The following is a 21,672-nucleotide window of genomic DNA, read 5'->3' as shown; positions in this document are numbered from 1 at the left end:
TAATACTGACGTTGTGAGGGTGAGATGGGAACACGTCCTGGCCTGCGCGTGCGCCCCCCGCCTCTCTGGGTGCAGGGAACCCTCGCCGTCGCTAGAGAGCTGATAGTGTTCATCAGTGGGGTGCTTCCGTGCTGCAGGGAGCCAAGGTGTCCCCTAGGTAGAGAATCCTCAGGAAGGGCTGTCATGCCTGGGCAGCAACCAGCTCCCAGTGAGTTCCACCACGGCCTGCTTTTTAATATGGGATCCCAGTTTTAGTTTCGCGCAGGTACAGGTCGGTTTTCTTGCTATAGGACAGAGCACTGGCGCCGCGCTTCTGCTCTTCAGCAGTCCTGAAGTTAGCGTTCCCGGGTGACTCAGAAGGACTCTCAGGAGGAGAACTGGAGCCTTGGCTCCTCGGCTTCGCTACTGCAGAAACCAGGGGTGCGTCCCTCTTTTCCGATTCTTGACGTCAGGCTCCACCGACAGCCCCGAGCCTGGCAAGGGCGGTAGAGAGCTGCGGGAGGTGCCAGGGAGGGGAAGCCATTGCAGCAACAGCTTGGAGGAGGGAGCTGGACGTCCTCGCCAGGAACGCAGGCAGCGGGAGCCAGGGCCGGGAGGAAGAGGACCTGCCGCTCTGGGAGTCGCTGGGTTGCTGCAAAGAGGGGCGGGGAGAAGGCGGGGGCGCTGCATGCAGCGCGCTGGCTCCAGCGGCGCCCGCGGGGAATGTGACATCAGCGGCGCCCCGCGCTTGCGGCCGGCCGGAGGAGGCAGCTCGCTTGGGCTGCGCTGCGCACACCTCGCCCGGGGGAGGACGCAGACCCGGGCAGACGGCAGGGATGTCGGCGAAGGAGAGGCCAAAGGGCAAAGTGATCAAGGACAGCGTCACTCTCCTGCCCTGCTTTTATTTCGTGGAGGTGAGTTGGCCTGGCGCCTTGGCATAATGCAGATCCTCTGGGCAGCTCCTGAGCGTATTCGGGTCCTGGACAGTGTTGGAGGCGTGGAGACCGAGACCGTGCCAGGGTGGCTGCTGTCCCCAGATGCCCCACCCTCCCCCGTCCCCCAGATTTCACGGGGATCCCCCGAGTGTGCCTGTGAATACCTGTCAGCCCAGGGTGATTGCCACTAGAGGTGTCGCTGCTGCTGGGTGGCCTGCAGGGAAGGGATACCTGTGTGAGTGAGTGTGGGTCTAGTTCCTTGGCCCTCCTGTTGTGCCTCCGTCAGTGCCCCAGAAGGGCCATGATTCCCATATTTAAGGATTTGTGTCTTAGATCTGCCAGCATGTATCTGGAACTCCGTGAGCTTTGGGTGAGAATTCAAGTACACGGGGCTATGCTCCCGGAATATCATGGCCGAAGATGTTTACATAGTATAAGGATTATTGATTGCTTTTATTACCCTGTCAAAAAAAAAAATTCTTCTATTAAATTTACTATGGTGCTTATATCTGCTTCTAAAATTGGGTCTGCATCTCTAGGCATCAATCATCAATCTATTGGCCCTTTCCCATGGTAAATATAGAGAGATATATGCACACCTACGTATCTATATATAATATTTAAAATACATGACATCATCTGATTTTACATGACTTGTATCCCTGCATTTATTCTGTGCTGAGCAGCATTACAGATAAGCAATTGACATGCAGATGTATTCATAATGAACCTCTAACTTACCAAAATGCAGTATTTGAGGGAGGAACAATTCATGGGAGGGTTATCAAGATTGACAGATACAGTGATTCCATGCACTAGGAAGACATTTTTAAGCAAGGGGTTTATTAAATCATAGGTAGAAAAGACATGTCCGTATTGCATAGGTTGAAGGAAATTGAATGGTTTTAGGCATAAAACTGTGTTCTGTGTAATTAGAGTCCAGGTTGCATAGAGAATTATAAGACTGTTGCTGAATTATACATATCCTTCCTTGGCCATCTTTTTAGCCAAATATGGAGGTTTAGCACTTCCAAGTACAGACAGTAGATTCTGTATTTGATGATTCTGAGGCTTATCTGTGTTGAGGAATAGTCATTGCCTTGAAACTTGGGGGAAGGGAAATTGTCAGACTGTCCTTATAGGTAACAGTATATTTGAAAGTTTCTTTCAGGTCTCGTAAATTTTTTAAAGGATTTCAGTTTTAATAATGATGTATGTGACTTGAATAAGTCTCAGAGAAATGATGGGTGACCCCTTCACCCATGACCCATACAAAAGAAGAAAAAAAGGATTTTACTCATTTAAAAATCACTAATTGATTCATTTATGGTCCTTCCTCTTTTCACAAGGGATTTTGAGGCCATGGATTAGGTTATTTTTGTTGAAAGATAATATAGAGCTTTCTCAAGAAAAATCTGGGCAGCAGAAGATTCCATGATGCAAAGAGTGAAGGCATAGAGAGATGAGATACCTGCCTTCGTGTTCAATCCATTAGGCCACTTGTCGTGTCGCTAATCCATGTGGTTTTGTACTAAAGCACTTTCATGTGTGTCTGGATATATTACATTTGTCTAGGAGAAATCTATTAATTGCTGGGCTCCATCTCCAGGAAGGAGTGCACCTGAGGTCAGCTAGAGGCTGACTACATGTGGAGTGCAAATGTTTGGCTTCAGTGAAAAATGCTTTCATGAAAGAGGATGCAAACCAGAGAATGAAGGATGTAGCCTTCACAGAATGTATGTGTGCACTTTTGAGGTCCCTTTAAGAAGAGTGCATGTCCCTTGACCTAGAATTTTAAAAATGCCTCATAATACATTTGAAGTGTGTCTTTAGGAACAGACATCTCACAAATATCACTTATTTTCCATGAATGAAAATACTCCAAATTTGTTACTTTCACTTTAACCCATTCTATACTCTCTATGGATTCCTTAGCAGGGCAAGCTATAGATCAATTACTTGAAGATAATTCATGGAGATTGAATGAGCATGGATGACACTATGTTTTGAGGTAGCAGACTTCAAAGACTGAGCCACAAAATTGAATTGCAAATTATCTCTCTGAAAGTTAAATGCATAATGAATCACTAAAGATCCTCCAGAAAATGGAAGAAGGTATTAGTATACCAATTATCTGAGACTTTGACCAGAGGCACTATCTAGCTCCTTTGAAATGATTCATTTGAATCCGGTGACTATGAGCTGTATATCTCCTTTGGAGGATGAGTAAACAAAGTTGAATTAACATGTTAGTAAAATGCTCTAGAGGAATGACACTTTGCTTTACAGCATAGTTTCCCAAGACCTTAGAAATTAAAATGGAAAAGCAAAGCATGAGTGAAGCTCCTTCCATCGCATGTCAGCCCAGAGCACATCTTTTAAGCCTTCTCTTTTACTTAGGACCATAATTGAAGTAACAAAAAGAGGCTAAAAGGACCAGATCTTCAGGAGAAAACAAAGTCTCCGGGTTTCAAGTCAATGACACCATAGGCAATTTAAACTTTGTTTTTCTTCAAGGAGTTCAGTTTTCAATTGCTATTCATGATAGGTGTGAGATATGGAGAAACTTTTATTAGGAAAAATGAGGGAAGAGAAACTTTGACTTGAACCAGAGGGGGCTGAAATCAAGTCAGACTGAATTATAGCAGGAAATGACAGCATGGTCTAGGAAAAACCTGGGCCTTGCAGACAGATCTACTTGGTTCAAACACGATCTCCTCTACGTACTACTTGGATAGTTCTGGCAGAGCAACTTCTCTTATCCTTGGTTTCTTCATATATAATAGAAAGTATCATATCTATCTCTTAGAATATATATTATGAGGTTAAAGCATCATGCCTTAGATATGGTAGGCATTCAAGATGTATTTCCTTTCTTCTCTTATAATTGCCCTTGACCTGAAATGGATTATTTTACTTCTAGCCTGGACTTAAGGGATCAAGTCCAGACAACATCTATCTTAGGAGTTCCCATTGTTCAGGAGAAGCCATCTTCTCCCCAGTTTCTACAAGCAATTTGGGTTCCAGTGGCTTCCTGAAATGGACCTGTATTCATGGACGTGAAAGGCGGCAGTGCAGTGCTATCTACTGTTTGCACAATAATAATGGCAATCATTTCTATAGCACTTAATATGAACTAAGAATAAAGCTAAATGGTTTACATTCACCATCTTGTTCAACCATTAAAGTTTCCCTTTAAAAAAGAGGCCATTATTGTCCAGGTTTTGAAGAAGAAACTGAAACTTATTTAATTAAACAACTTGGCCAAGTTGACAAAGCAAAGTCGGAAGGCAGAGCTGGGTTTTAACTCAGAGCTCCTGCTCTTCACGACTGCAAAAACTGTCTCTCTCAACTTGTTGAAAGAATGCTCATATAGGCAAAGTTACTTCCTATGGTTTCTAACTGGTAAAAACAGGAAAATGTATTAATAGACAAGGGCACATTGACAAAAGTAATACAGTTTTGTCTGGCAACAGACCAGCTCAGTTCCTCCTTAACAGGGAACATCTAAGCACAGAAAGTTGGTGGACAATGTATACTCCCCACACTGGCTCACTAATTAGTGACTAGTGCACGCTCAACAAGTGCCCATGGCAAGACACAGGGAGAGAGTGAAGACATCAGCAGCCCATTTTCAGTGTCAGGGTAGCTCTAATTAATCCCTGAGGACACGAGGCTGAGGTGTTCAGCCACTAAAATCAAGTAATCTAGTCTTTCTTCACCACCAAATTTAATGTAAGCACACATTAAGTTAATGGATAGAATTATTTTTTCTTATATCGGCATTTTATGCTGCTGTTTGCTGATGAAGGAGTTTATGATTGACAGTAATACTACATGGTGATTTGAAAAACACATGATGATTCCCAGTACAACACCTCACTTTATAAATAAGTCTGAGAATTCACTTTTGCGCTGTTTAACCTGAGAACATGAAGGGTAAATCGTGAAAGGAACTCTCAGACAATAGGTAAAAAGGAATATTCCACTGAAGAAAAAGTTTCTCTTGCCTTTAAAGTTCCAAAGCACTCTCCAAGTGACAGCCGTATCACTTACAGTGGCAATTGCAGCCAGCAGCATACCTAGAATTAGTAAAAGGTCTTTCAAGCTTAGTAGCTCATATTACATGTGATAAAGCTGGTTGTCTGGGTGCCTAGTGCATTTCCCTTATGCAAAGGATTAGAATGGTCCCTCCTGTGCTCAGACTCACAATTTTGTTCTCATTAGTCATCCTATTAGAAGATCAATTCAGTGTGTAATGTAAACAAATGATAAATTACCTTTTAATCCAAAAAAGATATAAATTTTTAACATGAAATAAATGGGAAAGAGATTCTTTTCATTTAAACATTCTGTTTTATGACATACATTTTTATTGCATATCCGATGTTAATTTTATGAAGGGAAAAGAGTTATGTTTGACCTATATGCCAAGATATTTTTACAGGGCTATAGATATAGATAGGAGTTTGAAATATCTCATTTCTCATACAAGAGAACACACAAATACACATATATGTATGCACACACCTCTGTACATAAGCATGTACAAATTCAGATGGAGTGAGAATATTATAGCTCTCTCCACTCAGCATAAAATTACAGCATCAGAAGCATTACAGATTCAGAATATTTTAAACTCGAAAGAATTAAAATTACATGGAAAGTGTTCATTACTTTAAGCTATACTTAGCAGTAGGTATACTGTAGGATTTTGTTAATATAGCATAATTACTATAGGGTAAGTAACTAGACAGAGTGTTCAGGAATAGAAGCCATTGTCACTCTGTTGTCATACTACCTAGGTAAGTTTAAAAAACTTTTGAGTAAAGACATCCTGGTTAGTTCAACCTGAACACGTCTTGAAATTGTGGTGTTTTGGCAAAACCTTAATACAATTTTTGTTTTCTTCCCATTGGACAGTGTTCACAGATTCTTAATTGTAGCAAATATTAATTCACAAGATTTCTGTTCTATCTCATGTTCTATGTGAAAATTATATAACTCATTTTATCTTCCTGCTGGGAAACATAGCTAGGTTATTTTCTCTTACACGAACCTTAGCATCAGTAGGAAATGCAAAATCACTACGTTTCTACATTGCATATACCAAAATAGTAGATGTAAATTTTTTCCCTTTTCCAGATTGTATAGAGGAATAGTTTGCTCAAAGAAGTACTCCAAACCCTGCCAAGTGAGATGAGCTGGCAAGTCTTTCCTCCTATTTTAGAGGCATAATGCGCAAAGTCTGATGCAAAAGAAAAAGTAAATAGAGAAAATAACAGATTCCTAAGTTTTAGAGTTAAATGAGGACATTTCTACAAATACCAAGCATTTAACGTAGAACCTGCGATTAGGGAATCCTATTCAATTCCTAGGCAGGCACCATCACTGCCTTACTGTGTCTCCATGGCCACGTCACTAAAAATGTTCTTTGTCCTACTTTTCTCTAACAGGAAAAAAAAGTAGTTGGCTTCTGCTGCTTCAAAGGGATTTTAATTAATAACGATGATAATAATCATAGTAATAATAATAAAAAAGAATAATTTCAAGTCTTCTTTATGTGACAGACCCTGTGGATATATTATCTTTAGTCCTGAGAACTACCCTCAAGAATATAGTATTATCCTTATTTTTTAAACCAGCAAATTGTAGTTCATAGAGCTATCTTTACCAGGGACACATAGCGATTAAGTGAGGGAGCCAGGATTGGAGTGCTCGTCCGTCTCACTCTTGCATTATGATTATACCATCCTGTTTCGCACATGCTTCCAATGACAGTGCTAAACTTAGTGAGGAAGTGCAATGGAGAGACCTACTCTGCCAGGACTTGGCTAGCTTCCAGCTATCTGGATGCACGCATTTGGAAGATGTCTGGTTGGGGCTCCACTGAAGTTATAGAGTAGAGTTTTTTTCTACATTCAGCTACATTCTCTACTAAACTTGCCTTTGATAGTGCTATTTCCTACTCAACGGTAACTGATTTAATTTTTGACATGGATGTTTTGAAGGCACAATGACTTTGCATCTAAAAAGAAGCTTCCTTTGGGCAAGTATAAATGGTACCCATGAGTCTCCTATGGAGTTTAATGAGGAACTGTGGGTGGGGTGAGAGGGAAGACATGAGACTGAAATAAAGTTTAGAAAAGCAGAATCTAGAGGTCTATGAGAATGAGAGAACATGGAATAAAGAATCTCAACAAGATAATAGAGTGAGAGAGAGAAGCATGAGAAAATTGAAGGTAGGAGTGAAGTGCATGTGAGCAAACCAGGGAAACACCTTTAGGTATTTTGGTTGTTTGAATTGCCTTGTTAAATAAAAAGCATTTAAGACACAATTATTGCTGTTTATGTTGTAAATGTATTAAAAATATCACTCATGGCAAACAGATTTCCTCTCAGCTTATGGATACAGCATAGACTATTTCTCAAAAAAACCTCTCTTTAAAAAAAATGTGAGGAAATGTCTTATTTTTTTTTCGAATCAAAAGTTTAGTTTATTATATCTCAAACAAGAAGCAGTACCATTAATCAAAGTATGTGTGTAAACTGTAAACACAGTTTTGCCATCTTAGCACAGTAGCTTGTTTATGCCAGCAGCGAATAAGCCTGGAGAGCAAGTGGCAATGAAATTGCAAAAGGCGTTTTCCACAGCTTGTTGAGAATTGAATATTTTTCCTTTCAAGGAAATGTCTTATTACAGAATTAAAAAATTTTATTAAAAGGAATTAAATCTCATAAAATTATGTAATTCAAGAACATCTTGTCTGACTGTTTCTTCTATCACATATAAGAAACTTGTGGCTTGAAAAGGCTGTTACTGGAAGACACTCTATGGCTAATATCTGATCAGGAAGAGGTCCTAGGTCTCTTGACTCCTGTTCTAGTGCTTTCTCCTAATTACTACTATTTCTAGAATTCCTTATATTAGACAGTTTCCCTCTGGGTTATGACATTTAAAATACAGGTAATTCTAGTTCTACATGTGAATAAATTGTGCTAGCTCTTTGTGCTAACTTTTAAACACATTTCACAGCACCACATTGCATTAAACATGTTAAAGCAAAAATAACTTTGAATTTTCTGCTATAGTTTAATGTAAAATTTTCACATACATTATCTCATTTGATCCTTCAAATGCAACCGAGAAGTAGATACTAACTCTGTTTTACAAATTGAGTAACTGAGGCTCAGAGAAGTCCAAGAACTTGCTTAAAACCCAAGTAGTATTCTTATCCCATCTTGGCCACAAGAAAATAAGAAGTTTGCATTTAAACTGTGAAATGTCTAATTATGAGCATCATGATCATCTCAGCTTTTTATGATTTCTTCTAGAATGGATTAGCTGACACATATACTTCCAGATAACTACTGAATGGAGTAATTTCCTTATGGTCAAATGAATTTTGGAATGCAAATGCCAAGGATAGAAATACTAATTTTGACATAATTAATGTTGAGGTGCTTTTCCTGTCAGGAATTAGACTCTGAACCTATTGCCACTTAGGTCCATTACCATTTAGTTGGTTTTTAATCACGAAACAATGTCAGTCAACATAGAGGAGGATAATTGCTTTCTTATTCTCTGTAACAAGATGGCTCTGTCTGTTCTTCTAAAACTGACATTAGACCACTTAGGTATAAATTAAAGATGGGAAAATATGGGTAATTAAAGTCAGTGTATTTTGTGGAAAAGGTAAATAAGGAATCAGTACATTTAATGGAAGAATGATATTTGAGAGTGGGAACAATGGAAATAGGTGTGGATTTAATACTCTCACCAAAAGCCTGTGCTATGGGATTGCTTAGAGGTAAAGTGCCATTTAATAAAGTTCTAGGTATGCTTCAGAAACTCTGTCCAAAAGAGACCAATCTTATATTAAATGTTCTCCAATAAAGGGTGCTAAAATGAAATCCCAGGGTATAATCTGTTTTGTACTTTCATAACTATTTATTTATTCATTGACTACATATGTATTGATTGCTTGTAATGTGCCTTTTGGTTAAATTAATGGAAATGATATGGATCCATTAGTGGCATACTTTCTAGTCTATAGTAGAATTTCAATAAATTTCTAAATGGATGGAATAAAACAGGACTAATAATATGAAAATAAATTTTTCTTTAATTGTCTTTTATCAGCTGGTAGAGACATTTTTATTTGTAAAATAAATCATGATGAATGTCCCATCAGAGATATTGCTCTGTTTCAGGGATTATTGAACAATTTAAGATTAAATCAATCTCCAAAGTCTATATGAATCCTTGTCTCTTAGTTATATGTATGCTCATTTTATGATCTGGAGCATACCTATGGATTGTTTGAGAATTGAGACTTCAAAGAATGGCATCATTGAAGCAAAGACCTTGCAGTTTTAAATTTCATCTAAAGCTATTTTAGATACAAATGGCACAAATGTCAACAGACAACCTTTGTGCCTGTGGTAGAACAAGCTATTAGATACATATTTACTTTTATAAAAAAGAATATAGTTTTTTTGGTTTATTTAGTTTACTTATTAGCTTTGTAATCTTGGGCAAGTAACTTACTTCCTCCAAGCCTCATTTTCCTCATTTTAAAATGGTCAAAATATTATGGTCAGGTTAGAGTTTTTAATGACCTTTGAATTATGCATAGGTTATGTAACACGGCCAACAGTTTCTAAAGCAAGATCAGTGAGTCAGTGCCTAGGAAATGAATTTTCTCCTTCCTATTTACCGACACTCCTTCCTCCATCTTGTCTAAAGTAAACTTTTTTCTGTGGCTTCAGATATTACTAGATTTCATAGAAAGGGATTTATTTTCTTCATTTTTTTTTTGGTATCACACATTTATGTATGTTGTATACAATATGCTTACAATGATACAGCAATATGTTATAAGGTATAAATACATTAACAACAAATCCTTATCGGAATTCCTGCTCATTCTTATTGATAGAGGCACATAGACAGACTCACAAAATGGAGACAACTTGCCTTAAGTGCCCTTATCTTGACCTAGTTAGGAAGGAAAATTTTCATTTACTGAGCACTTTGCATATACATATACATATGCATATACATATACATTTACAGTACTTGTGTAATATTCTACTGAAAGTCCTCCTTCCAAGGTTGTTGGTAAGCCCATGTTCTGTGAGACATTGACATTCTCATCTTCTCAGAGTTCTATGGTACCATATATAAACTTGTCAGCTGTAGGGTCTGTCCAGTGCAAATTAAGTATCTTCCCATGCTTCAATTTTGCCATCTGTGAAATGAATAATATTATGCTTTCCAAAAACTTATGAATGAATCAAAGGACAATCCAATCTTTGGGAATAAGTGCCTTAGTTAGGCTATTAGCTCAAAATTCTTTGAACTCTTTTCTTTAAGGCAATTGAATAAACCCTAAAGAATTAATAGGTTTTTTACCCCTTGGGTAATAATCTGGAAATGCAACTGAGATTTACATGATTGAAACATGGAGAACATCCAACTGTGAAGATTTGGACATAAATAATAAGTCTTTATGGGAAATCCTTATAAAAAATATGGTCAGCAATCTGTTGTAAACTATGTACTACAGAGAGATGAACTTTTGAAAACTCCTCTGCTCTAAGACCTCATTTGGTTTCTAGCTTCTAGTTGAATTTTATGTGTATGAAGAAAAGTTATTTGATGATGGTATATTTTTTGATGTTTAAGTCTCAGACTATGTGGTTGTTTCACAGAAAATATTGGTTCTAGTGATTTTTTAGATGGCTGGACCAGGAGATAATTAAGGAAGAATTCTTTTTATTATTTATTTTTTAACTCCATCCTCTAGAGCAATGCACATAGCAGAGAGCAGACCTTAAGGTCTCAATAAATTTGTGATGCATTAATTGTTGTGTTTGTCAAGAAATCCAGCAACTTAATGAAAATAGGGAGAACCTGGACTGAACCTCGGCTTTGGCATTGGCCTTGGCCTCAGTATTCTCTGGCTGACCCTAAAGGCTAGTGGTCCTTTCAATCCTGTTCAGAAAAGGGGGAAGAAATTGTTAAGACTTCAGTGCCCAGATGTATGTTCCAACATGATTAAAAAAGACCAAGTGCAGCACCTCCTAGAAGATGCCTGCTCCATGGGGCTATAAGAAACATTAAGAAGTGCTCATTTCAAAGGCCCCAGTCCACCAGATTCAAAAGGCTCTGCTCCTTCCTCCACCACCACCCCTTCACCTTCCTAAGATTTCAAAGGTCAGTGTGGCGGAGTAGGGAGAGAGGAGTAATAGATGTCTCATAGGGCATGACCCCAAGAAGCACGAGGACCTTGGAGAGCTGTGCCTCAGTTCCACATTCTTTCCTATGTTGTTTCTTCATTTTCCAGGCCATGTTAAAAAATCACAGAGATGACAGTAATTTACAGTCTAGCCAGAAGCTGTTTAGTATAACAGAGGGGCAGAGACTGAGCTTGGGCAACGAGGCAGGAACTTCCCCTTCTCTAGGAGCAATATGGAGCTGCTTAGTTCCACATACCCGCGGGTTGGGTTGCCAAAGTAAGAGACTGCTTAAAGCTTAGCATAAAAGCAAGGGTTGAATGAATCTCTAGTTGATGGCTATTCACTGAAGTGGATGGGGAGGTTGGTTATAAAACTTCATTGGTCGCAACCCTGCTTAAGTATCCTTCCAGCTTAAGAATCTTTCCATTCTATTGGGCCACCTGCCACAGATCTGTGCTTGACACCAGGAAAAACTCTAAGTTTCCCAAAGCATTTTAAAAACACACACACACACACACACACACGCACACACACACATATGTATCACACATACACACATATATATATACTGTGTACACACACACACACACACACACACACACACGCACACACACACATATGTATGTGTGTATATATATGTATATTAATATATTATATTGAATTTCAATTTATATATATATATGAATAAAACCTCATTTAGTCTCAATTTAAACCACTTGCTTTCCCAAGTTATTATGCTGGTCAAGCAATTCAACAGTAGCTAGATTTATTCATTTAAGTCTTTAGTAATAAAAGGTGTTTCTTTGTCAGATGTACTTGAATTTCATATTATCTTGCATTTGGTTTACATATATTGTCCATCTGACTTTTCGATGCATCTTACAGTGAAATACATAACACAATCCTACTTAATTTAACTAATTTAATCACAGCATTAAGATGTTAAAAAATAAAATAGTGGTTATTAATGTTCCACGTTTGCATCTCAACTTCATTATCTCTTTAATGTGCACTGATCCCTTTCAAAGATAACATTTAAATAAATAAGGCCTTTGACAGCATTGGAAAATTTTAATTTTGAAGAAGGACTCATAATGAGCATCTAAATGTGCATCTAAGTATGTAAAAGACAAGCTTAGAGGGCAAGAGAGGCTTGTCATATTAGTTTTTCATCTCTGAAATTAGATTAGAAATCCCTTCTCTGGATAATTAAAAGGTCAAATAAAATATATCAGGTACATAGTAAACACCCAGAAAATATTTATTAAATAAATTGAATAATTATACATAATAGAAAATATGCACTTTCATTTTGTTTAAGTAAAATGGTTTAATTATAAATGTGATACTTTATTTTAGTAAACAATGTGAAAAAAATAATTTCAAAATACTTCAAAATCAGAAATTTGCTTCTTTTATATCATATTTCAAATACAGAATTTTTAGTTACGTTTCGTTTAACTGATATTATTGCAACAGAAATTTTTTTCCCTTAACTCCTGTTTTGTTTGATATTAAGAAATATGTGTTGTATCCCAAAGGTACTATGTAATTTGTCAGATTGTTTATGTGAACATCTATATGCTTTCTCTATATGAATAAAACAGTCCCACTAATAGTGAAAACCCTATTTAGTTTGAGTATATTAATATCTTATATTTTTAAAAAGATATCAAAAACTATATGCATGATACCACTCACTGCAGAGACTGTAGGGTGGCATTCACATTATGGAAAGAGAAAATGTTCTCTCCTTCACTTCTTTTTTTTTTTTTTTGGCTATTTCTCAATGTCTTTGAGAAGGTATAGTGGAAGTTTCTAGGAAGAGGAAATATGTACAAATAATCACAAACATGAACTTAGGAGCCAGATTTTTTGAGTTTGTAATCCAGCTAACAAGCTGTATAACCTTGCACGAATCATGTCATCTCACTGTATAACTTTGTACAAGTAATGTAATCTCATGTAACCTCAGTTCCCTCATCTGTAAAGTGGCAATAATAATAGTACCTTCATCAAAGAGATTTTGTGAATATTGCTTGACTTCAGGCATGTAAAGTACTTTAAATGGTACCTGGCATATATTAGTAGCATTAAATTACTATTAGTATCCATAATTTTTAAAGTCAGCTATATTTTGTAAGGGAAAAGAAATTATACCTAGAAAAAAGGATTTAAAAGCAATTACTTTTAACAATTGAAATTCAGGTCATCAGCCTCAGGTCTTAGTCTCTGATTTGCTTTAAAGAACAAAATGCTTTCCAAGACAATGCACTTACTTCAGTGCCTATGTAACAGGAACAATCTTCAGAACCTGAGGTTAAGGCTGGTGATTATAAAGTCTACTACCCCAAGCCTAATGAAAGATCAATATTCAGGAAATAAAACAGCCATTTATTATTTTAGACTTTACTGTTAGACCATTGAGTGACTGTAATTAGTCCTTTCAGAACTATAAAAATGTAGTTCATATTCAGGCACAAAGACATAAAAGAACAGATTTTCCCCCGTTACACCGAATATATACATTAGGTCTGGTAGCTATTCTCTATTAATTACCATTGCTATTTGGAGTACCCAATTTAAGTTTTGTGGATTTTTAATGCTAACAAAATCATTAGAATTCCAGAAATTCAAAGTAGAAAGCATTTTCTTGTAGTAGAAGTAAATGAGAATCTTTTAGCTGTGGTATTTTTTTTTTTAACCTACACTACAGGACTGTACTTTTAACTGGGAGAAATTTTTAACTATACTACAAGAACTGTCTAAACATTGGCATCTCTCTTCAAATCATCCATATATATATGAATTTATTCTACATTGACGACATCCAGTATGTCAGGGATAAAGAAGTGAATGAGACAATTTCTCTGCTCTCAAAGGTCTTGCGGTAGAATAGCAGAGACCATAAAGGAACAATCGCCACCACATATGACAATTGCTAAGATCAGGGCATTCGTCAGGATCTGTCTGGGCAGCCAGAGAAAGCGATCCCAAGGAAGCACTAAAAGTAGGAAAACATCTGTAGCCTTAAGTGTACCCCTTTTCTGTTATTATATATTAGAAATGATTCACTAAGGAAGACAAAAGTGAAAATAAAAGCAGATCATATTCAAAATATAATTAAAGGCTCTTAAGATATTACCAAAAACAAAATAACAATAATGACTTTGGAGCAACTGCACAAGGAAGAACCTTCCAGACCCTGGAATACCATGACGGATCATACTGAAGAGTGTGATTTGGAAATGCCTGCTGCCCCTTCGCTCAGAGTGCCCTCACGCACATGGCCGCCTCTCAGCTTCTGTCCTTTAAGCTGGCATTCTCATTGAAGCCTGGGGCTATCCTTTCCTGAAAAGCACTAGACTAGTGCCAGATGGTGACATGTGGCAGAATGGCAGCAGGGTACATTGGTGCACGTGCTTCCAGGAATTTAACAGACCAGGTTTCAGTTGCAGGCCTTAGAAGTCGGGCATGCTATTTAACTTATCTGGGGCATGGTCTTTATCTTAAAATTTATCTAAAAATTTATCTTAAAACTCTCAAGGAGGTTGTAAGAATTAAATGAGATAATTAGGAGGAAATGGAAATGTCTAAATAAGAATTCAATAAATATCCTTTTCTTTATAGGTCTGAATAAAAGCCTAATAAATTCTACTGAAAGTGAAATGAGTTCTAGAGAGGATAGATCTTAGATTTCAACCAAAAAAACAGCCATTGTCATGTTTGAGTGAGAAGAAGGAGGAAGTGAGCAGAGAAAGTGTTAAAGAATATTTAAGAATTAAGAGCAACAGGATGGCCTTTTTTTTTTTTTTGAGACAGAGTCTCACTGTGTTGCCAGGGCTAGAGTGACGTGGCGTCAGCCTAGCTCACAGCAACCTCAAACTCCTGGGCTCGAGCGATCCTCCTGCCTCAGCCTCCTGAGTAGCTGGGACTACAGGCAAGCACCACCATGCCCAGTTAATTTTTCTATATATTTTTGGTTGTCCAGCTAATTTCTTTCTATTTTTAGTAGATATGGGGTCTCGCTCTTGCTCAGGCTGGTCTCAAACCCCTGAGCTCAAACAATCTGCCTGCCTCAGCCTCCCAGAGTGCTAGGATTACAGGCGTGAGCCACCATGCCCTGCCAAGATGAGCTTTTTCAAACCACACCTTTCCCCTAACATCATTTGGAAATTGCAGCCCTTGTGGCAGCATCGAGGGGGGAAAACAGGTTGAGAACCATGAGCAAAGCAGTTTAGAGCACTTTTCCTCCACTTCGGCACCTGGATAGGAATCTGAGTGCTCCTACTTACTGGCTTTAGACTATTGTGTAATTTATGTAACCTGTCTCTGCCTCAGTTTTCTCATGTGCAAGTTGGGGACACTAATAGATACTTTATAAGGTATAGATTGAATGTAGCAATCTATTAAACTTAGCACAGTATCTGACACCTAAGTCCTCAAAATATGCTATGTATTGTTAAGAAATTGTCCATGGTTTTTTTTCCTTTAATAGTAATTTCCTGATTTCTTTCAATTAAATTCAGCAAACATTTGCTGGATACCAAAAACATTCAAAGCACTGTGTGAATTTCAATGTTCTCACTTTTAAGTACTTGACCTTAGGACAAGGGCAGGTAATAAAGCAATCAGTACAGTCAAAGACAGACTAACAGGTACTTTGATAAAGTTACACATAAAGTACATGAGGCAAGTCTTGGTTTCTGATTTGGAGAACATGTAGAAGGTTTCAGGGAGAAAAAGATTATGTGATTTAAAACTGAAAGAATAAGTATAATTTTCATGAAAAATAAATGTGGAAACGTAAGGTAAAGCAGAGACTAAAGGATGTCTTTTTGAAATATAAGTATAATGGGAACGTAGGCTGTGTTTCTGGGTTAGGAGGGTGGAGAGTAGGCAGAAAAAAAATAACCAAGAAAGGTAGATTGAGGCCATATTATAAAAAGTTATAAATGTCATTCTAAAAAAAATGCACTTTATTTTGTTGTTAGAGGGGCACTACTAAATGCATGACCAGGTGTGAATTCTAGCAAAATTAGTCTGGAAGCATTGTGGAGGGTGAAACAAATTGTGGAGAGAACAGAGATTTTATAAAATGTAGTGCTTTATATAGGGCAGTGACAGTGTGAAAGAAATGAGAGGATGATTCTTAAATCATCACAGTACATTGAGCATTTTAAAATTAGATGGCAACCTAAGAAATTCCTCATTTCACTGAGGCCCAGAAAGGGTGACTTGCCCAAATCCCAGAAGCTGGCAGAATGAATGAGGGGAGAAACTGGCTTCTCCTGATTCCAAAGCCACCATTGGTTTCCCTCAATCACATTGCCCCTTTTCAATTTGTATCTATATATGTCATGTAAGTGACATCCATTTTATGTGTGAAAACTAGTTTAGATTTCTAGACCTTGAATGATGTTACAGACTCATTCTGACCAATTCTTGCCCTTAATGACACTACAAGTGTTAGTGTATTTTTATAATCTATATTTTTGAGGTTTTATATAGCTAATCTGAATAAGCTACAATTAGGGTGAGAATAGTTTTATAAACCATAAAATCTTATACTATATTATTAGTTATTATTATTGTCAGTCCTTGAAGGAAACAATCTGTATCAGCTACAAGGCAAAAAATACTACAGAATGTTACTGAAGATTGTGCTGTAGGAAGTAGAAAATTCCCTCATCATTGTGTGTTGACCTGTGACAACCTTCTTCAAGGCTACAGGATTTAATAAAATTGCTTTGATCTGCTCATATTTTTTCCAGTTTGAATTTCATTTCAGGATATTATAATGTTTTGAATTTCACGTTTTATATGATTTGGGGATATTCATCAAGATTGGTTCCAAGCCTCCCATTTTAAATTTGTTATTAATATAAAAAGTATTCTTTTTTTTCTTAGATTATCTCTTCCATATGAGTGATACGAATATACACAATTATTTTCTTTGACTTCTTGTGACATTTCTCATACTAAAACCAAAGTAATTTAACTTTGAAATGTCTTGTGCAAGTATCCTTCAAAAGTGAAGATGCTGCTGCTTAAATCGTCCCGCACCGATGACTTGCAGCTTCATACCTCCAGCCCTGGACTCTCCCTGTAGCTCCAGATTGGCATCTGACTCTCTTCGTGACAGCTACACTTTAATAACTAAAAGACATGTCACTGTTTCCAAAACAGAACCTTAGATTCCTCCTACCCAAGTTTCTTCCCATTCCAGGAAATGACACCACTGGCCCAATTGCACAAACTCCAAATCCTTGAAGTCAACTTTTATTGTTTTCTCTTCTTCACTGATCAGCCTATAAACAAATCCTGTCATTTCTGTCTCCAAAACCATATCAAGAATCTGCCAATTTGTATTACCAGCGCTATGCCCTAGCACAGCCACCTCATCTCTTGCCCGGATTTCTGCAATTGCCGTGCATGCACTAAAATGTAAGCTTCGTGAGTGCAGGGAGTTTTCTCTGGTTTACTGCTATATTCCTTACACAGAGAAGTGCCTAGCACCTACTAGGTATTCAGTAAATATTTGCGAGCTTTGAAGAGCTTTCTAAATTGTCACCCTCTTTGTACTTTTGACTCGCTACAATCATTCTCAATCCAGCAGCCAGGATGATCTTTGTAAAATACATTTCAAATCATATCGCACCTCTGCTTAACCCTCCAAAATGTTTCTGAACCTACTTTGAATAAAAATCTAACTCCTAACCATGGACTTCAATTGTCTGTAAAAATCTGGTCCCAAATCTACCTCTCTGACTTCATCCTGTATCACTTCCTTCATCTGATTATGCTTTTTACCTGGTTTTTATATGGTTAGTTCTTTCTTGCCCGTTTGAGTCTCTGCTTAAATGACACCTGCTCAGATACGTCTTCCTTGATCTAAAATATGAATTCAGGCAATTAATTACCACAGCCCTCTTCTTTATAGCATATATTCTTTCTGATATTATTTTTCATTTTTTATCTGTCTTCCTCAACTAGCATGAAATATTCATGACAATAAGGGCTTCATTTTTTCTCAACTACATTCCCAGGACCTAGAGCAAGGCCTAGTACTAGTGGCCTCTCAATATATACTTGTTGAATGCATAAGTAAATGAATGAGCCATCAGTGTCATATATATGAATTGGCCCCTTGTGACTATGGTTCCTATCAGTTCAAGAGGATTTTATAGGGCTCTGAATTCACTTTGGCCATTAAAAAGTCTAAGAATGGAGCTGATCTGTAATACTATAGGTTAAGGGCAAAGTGAACTCTCCCAAATAAAAAATAAAGCTTGTTCTTATTACCACCATGCTAAAAGCAAGTACGCTATGTGACCTAGACAAAATGTCATGATAGATTCCATAAAATATTTCACTAAATGAATATATACTATAGATTTTTCTTTCTAAAATCGGCATCAGAAAAATCGATACTATCTAGCAAAAGTGATCTTTTGAAACACCTTTCTTTTGCCCTATTGTCTAAAAAAGTTAAATTTGCTTTTTAAAAATTACTCTATTATTTTCACTCACAAGTTCTTAGAAGATGGTAACTACAAGAATCAATCTTTTCTTTTTGAAAACCACTTCCCTAATCCTAAGGTAATCTCCCTCCTCTGTACTGCTGCATAAAAATAGCTCGGTTCATACTTTTCTCTTGGCTACATCATAACTAGAGAATAAAATTCTTAGTGCCTGCCTATATAGACCTTTTAAAATCTCTTTTTAAATCTCATTTTCCCCCAATCTCATTTTAAATACAATCGAGTCTATGTAATTTTGCTATGTGTACATTGATTCTATTTGTATGCCAAAATTGGCACATACCATCTGTTAAGTTTCTTACACTCAAAAGAAACTTATGTTGTTAAGCATTTCAAAAGATAATAGATACCTTTGAAGACACATATGTTAGAAATAAGCATTGTCATTTAATTCATTACACTTGGATAGTAAAATACAGTATAGTATACAGTACAGTAAAAAATCACTTAATTTCCAAATATTTTAAATAATTTGTTCAAATAACTCTTTCTTATAAACAAAATTGATGTAAAAGACAAAGAGTAAAAGATACTTTTTTTAAAAAATCAGAAAAATAAATATAAAAAAGGAATAAAAATGATTCCTATTTTAAAAACAAATGAAGGTTTTGAAACTTGCTTCTCTAAAAATATAGAAGATATTAATAAATGAGAAATGATATAACTGGAAAAATTGTCAGTTTCAAGAAGGCTAATGTCTGAAAGCACTAAGTTGAATATTATTAGTGATAGAAATTATTTTCATTCTTATGTCAATTTATGACACATATATATATGTACATATAATTGGAAGTCACTGTGATATATTATTAGTGGCAATATAAAAATGTAGGCTCCTGCCTTTAGGAGATTTTAGTTTGGGAGGCAAAGCAAAAGGCTAGACCTAATTTATAGCAGATAATAAAGTGCAGTGTGTAAAAATTTCCTGAAAAGTCGTAGGAAATTAAAAGTGAGGAAATTATTCTCCAAAGGTATTATCAAGTAAGGCCTCATGAGAAAGATGACATTTGATGAGTATATTATTGTTAATAGTTATAACAATACTTACTAACATTTATACACTACTCTTTTTTCCATGTATTGTTGATTTTCGCTTGGAATACCTCATTTTATCCTCTCAACTGTCCTGTAATGATGGGTACTATCAAATGTACCTACTTCATAGATAAGAAAACTGCGATTTAAGAAAAACATTTCCAAGGTCACAGTGGTAGTAGGAAGTGAAAGAACTGATATTAGAACCTTGTACGTGCCTTGAAAACAATGGGACTCCATTGGTTTTACTACACTTGTGAAATTCTGTGTCCTTTCCAATTTATACACACACACACACAATAGCACATTTGGTTATATCCTCATTGGCGTGGTTAAGCAGGTTCTAAAGTAATCATCCACAAAATTCAATGATGAATATCTCTACTAGGAAAAATTTCCTTTATTTTCAGATTGGTCATATTGATAAAATTTTGTCCACTTTTCTGCAGAAGACATCAAATTTGCTTTACTGGGACATCAGTATTTAAAAATGAGATGATCACACCTTATTTGGGTGGGTATTAAAGATCGCAGATCTGATTGCCACCTGAAAATACATGCAGAAGATCCAAAAAGGCATCCAAGAAAGAGGAAAGAAAGTGGATCATAAAATCTGGTCTAAAAGGAAAATATTTTATATTCAAATAAATAGAGGAGACCCTTCTGAATTTATAGAAACTATACATTTAAGACAATGTCTATTTATACTAAGTGATATATATTTTAACTAAAGATTTGCAAATAAAAACCCTTGGCTAAACAAAACTTTGAGCTAAACAGCACTCCCGTTAATTGATGCTACTTGTGTTCCATTTTCCTAACCCCCTATTCCCATTTTTGGAAAAGAAGCATAGAATAGTGGTCAAGGGATATAAGACTTAGGAACAAGATCTATGGGTTCAAAATCCACCTCTGCCACTTACTATCAGTGACGGCTTATCCATCTGCAAAATGAGGATCATACTAGCACCTATCTTATGTCGCAATAGAAAGTTTTAAGCTAAATTAGCTAAAAATTAATAATCAAATTAATTAAAATTTCTAAAACAGGAACTTGTCTGGCACATAGTAAAGTGCTATATGAAGTGTTTTTAAAATTAAAACTAAAATATATTTATACTGATTTAAGTGGAAATTTCAATAATGCACATGTGCCATGAAGTGCTGATTTATTCATCAAGACTGACAGTCACTACTCCTGCAGGAGAGGGGAGTAGTGAGGAGGAATGATCAGATATTTGCAGTGATCGAATGATTGTGGTAAGAAAAATATAAGTGTTTTTAATGTACTTTTTGTTCTCTGAAAAGCATGCATCTGAAAAACAGAAAGGTAACACCATATTAATCACCATACATTACTAATTTTTCTAATAAACCTAATTCTCACCTCATTACAAAAAAGATCTCTTGGGAATAGAAGGCATAATGCTATTTTATAAATTTATTCTTTTAAAACCAAACAACCAGAAATCATGGGTGGTCAATAATATCTTTATCAAAAACCTTTCTTGTTTGCTTAAATAAGTACTGTGGCCTTCACAAGTAACAAAGCCTCAAACTAAACAATTCTTTCAGTGTTATATAAACTTGCATTTTCAGGTTCTGAAAGGTCTGGCATTAAGCAAAGTATTCACGATATTTTCTCTTTACCTGAATGTAAGTCTCTCACTAAGTTTATGCTCCTCAATGGCCAAGTCCCTGTATTGTTTACTGTCCTTTAGCTAGCACCTACATAATGCCTGGCACATTATAGGTTGTATCAATGAATAATTGAACACACAAAGTCTGCACAAAATCTAGAAAGTACATTGTACAATGCATAAAGTTTAAAGTTTACGCATTAAACTTGCCCCCATTGTGGCTAACGTTCTTGTTAAATTTCTCCAAAATGTAAACCCCTTGTAGTTTCTTGGGGAGGGGTCGAGCAGTGCCTG

General features: G+C 36.6%; 1 protein-coding gene across 1 annotated transcript in view; it reads left to right on the top strand.

Moving 5' to 3' along the window:
* The first annotated feature begins 521 nt into the window (after positions 1-521).
* LOC105823801 (lipid phosphate phosphatase-related protein type 4) overlaps positions 522-21,672 on the top strand; it is a 41,688-nt gene continuing 20,537 nt past the window's right edge. The window contains 2 exon segments of the mRNA XM_012661050.1: positions 522-733; positions 735-893. Of these exon segments, the coding sequence (XP_012516504.1) occupies positions 668-733; positions 735-893 (225 nt within the window). The 5' untranslated portion in view covers positions 522-667.

Source organism: Propithecus coquereli, unplaced genomic scaffold (assembly GCF_000956105.1).
Source record: "Propithecus coquereli isolate 6110/MARCELLA unplaced genomic scaffold, Pcoq_1.0 Scaffold7, whole genome shotgun sequence".
In the NCBI taxonomy this organism is placed as follows: Eukaryota; Metazoa; Chordata; class Mammalia; order Primates; family Indriidae; genus Propithecus; species Propithecus coquereli.
This window is presented reverse-complemented; position numbering and strand designations above follow the sequence as displayed.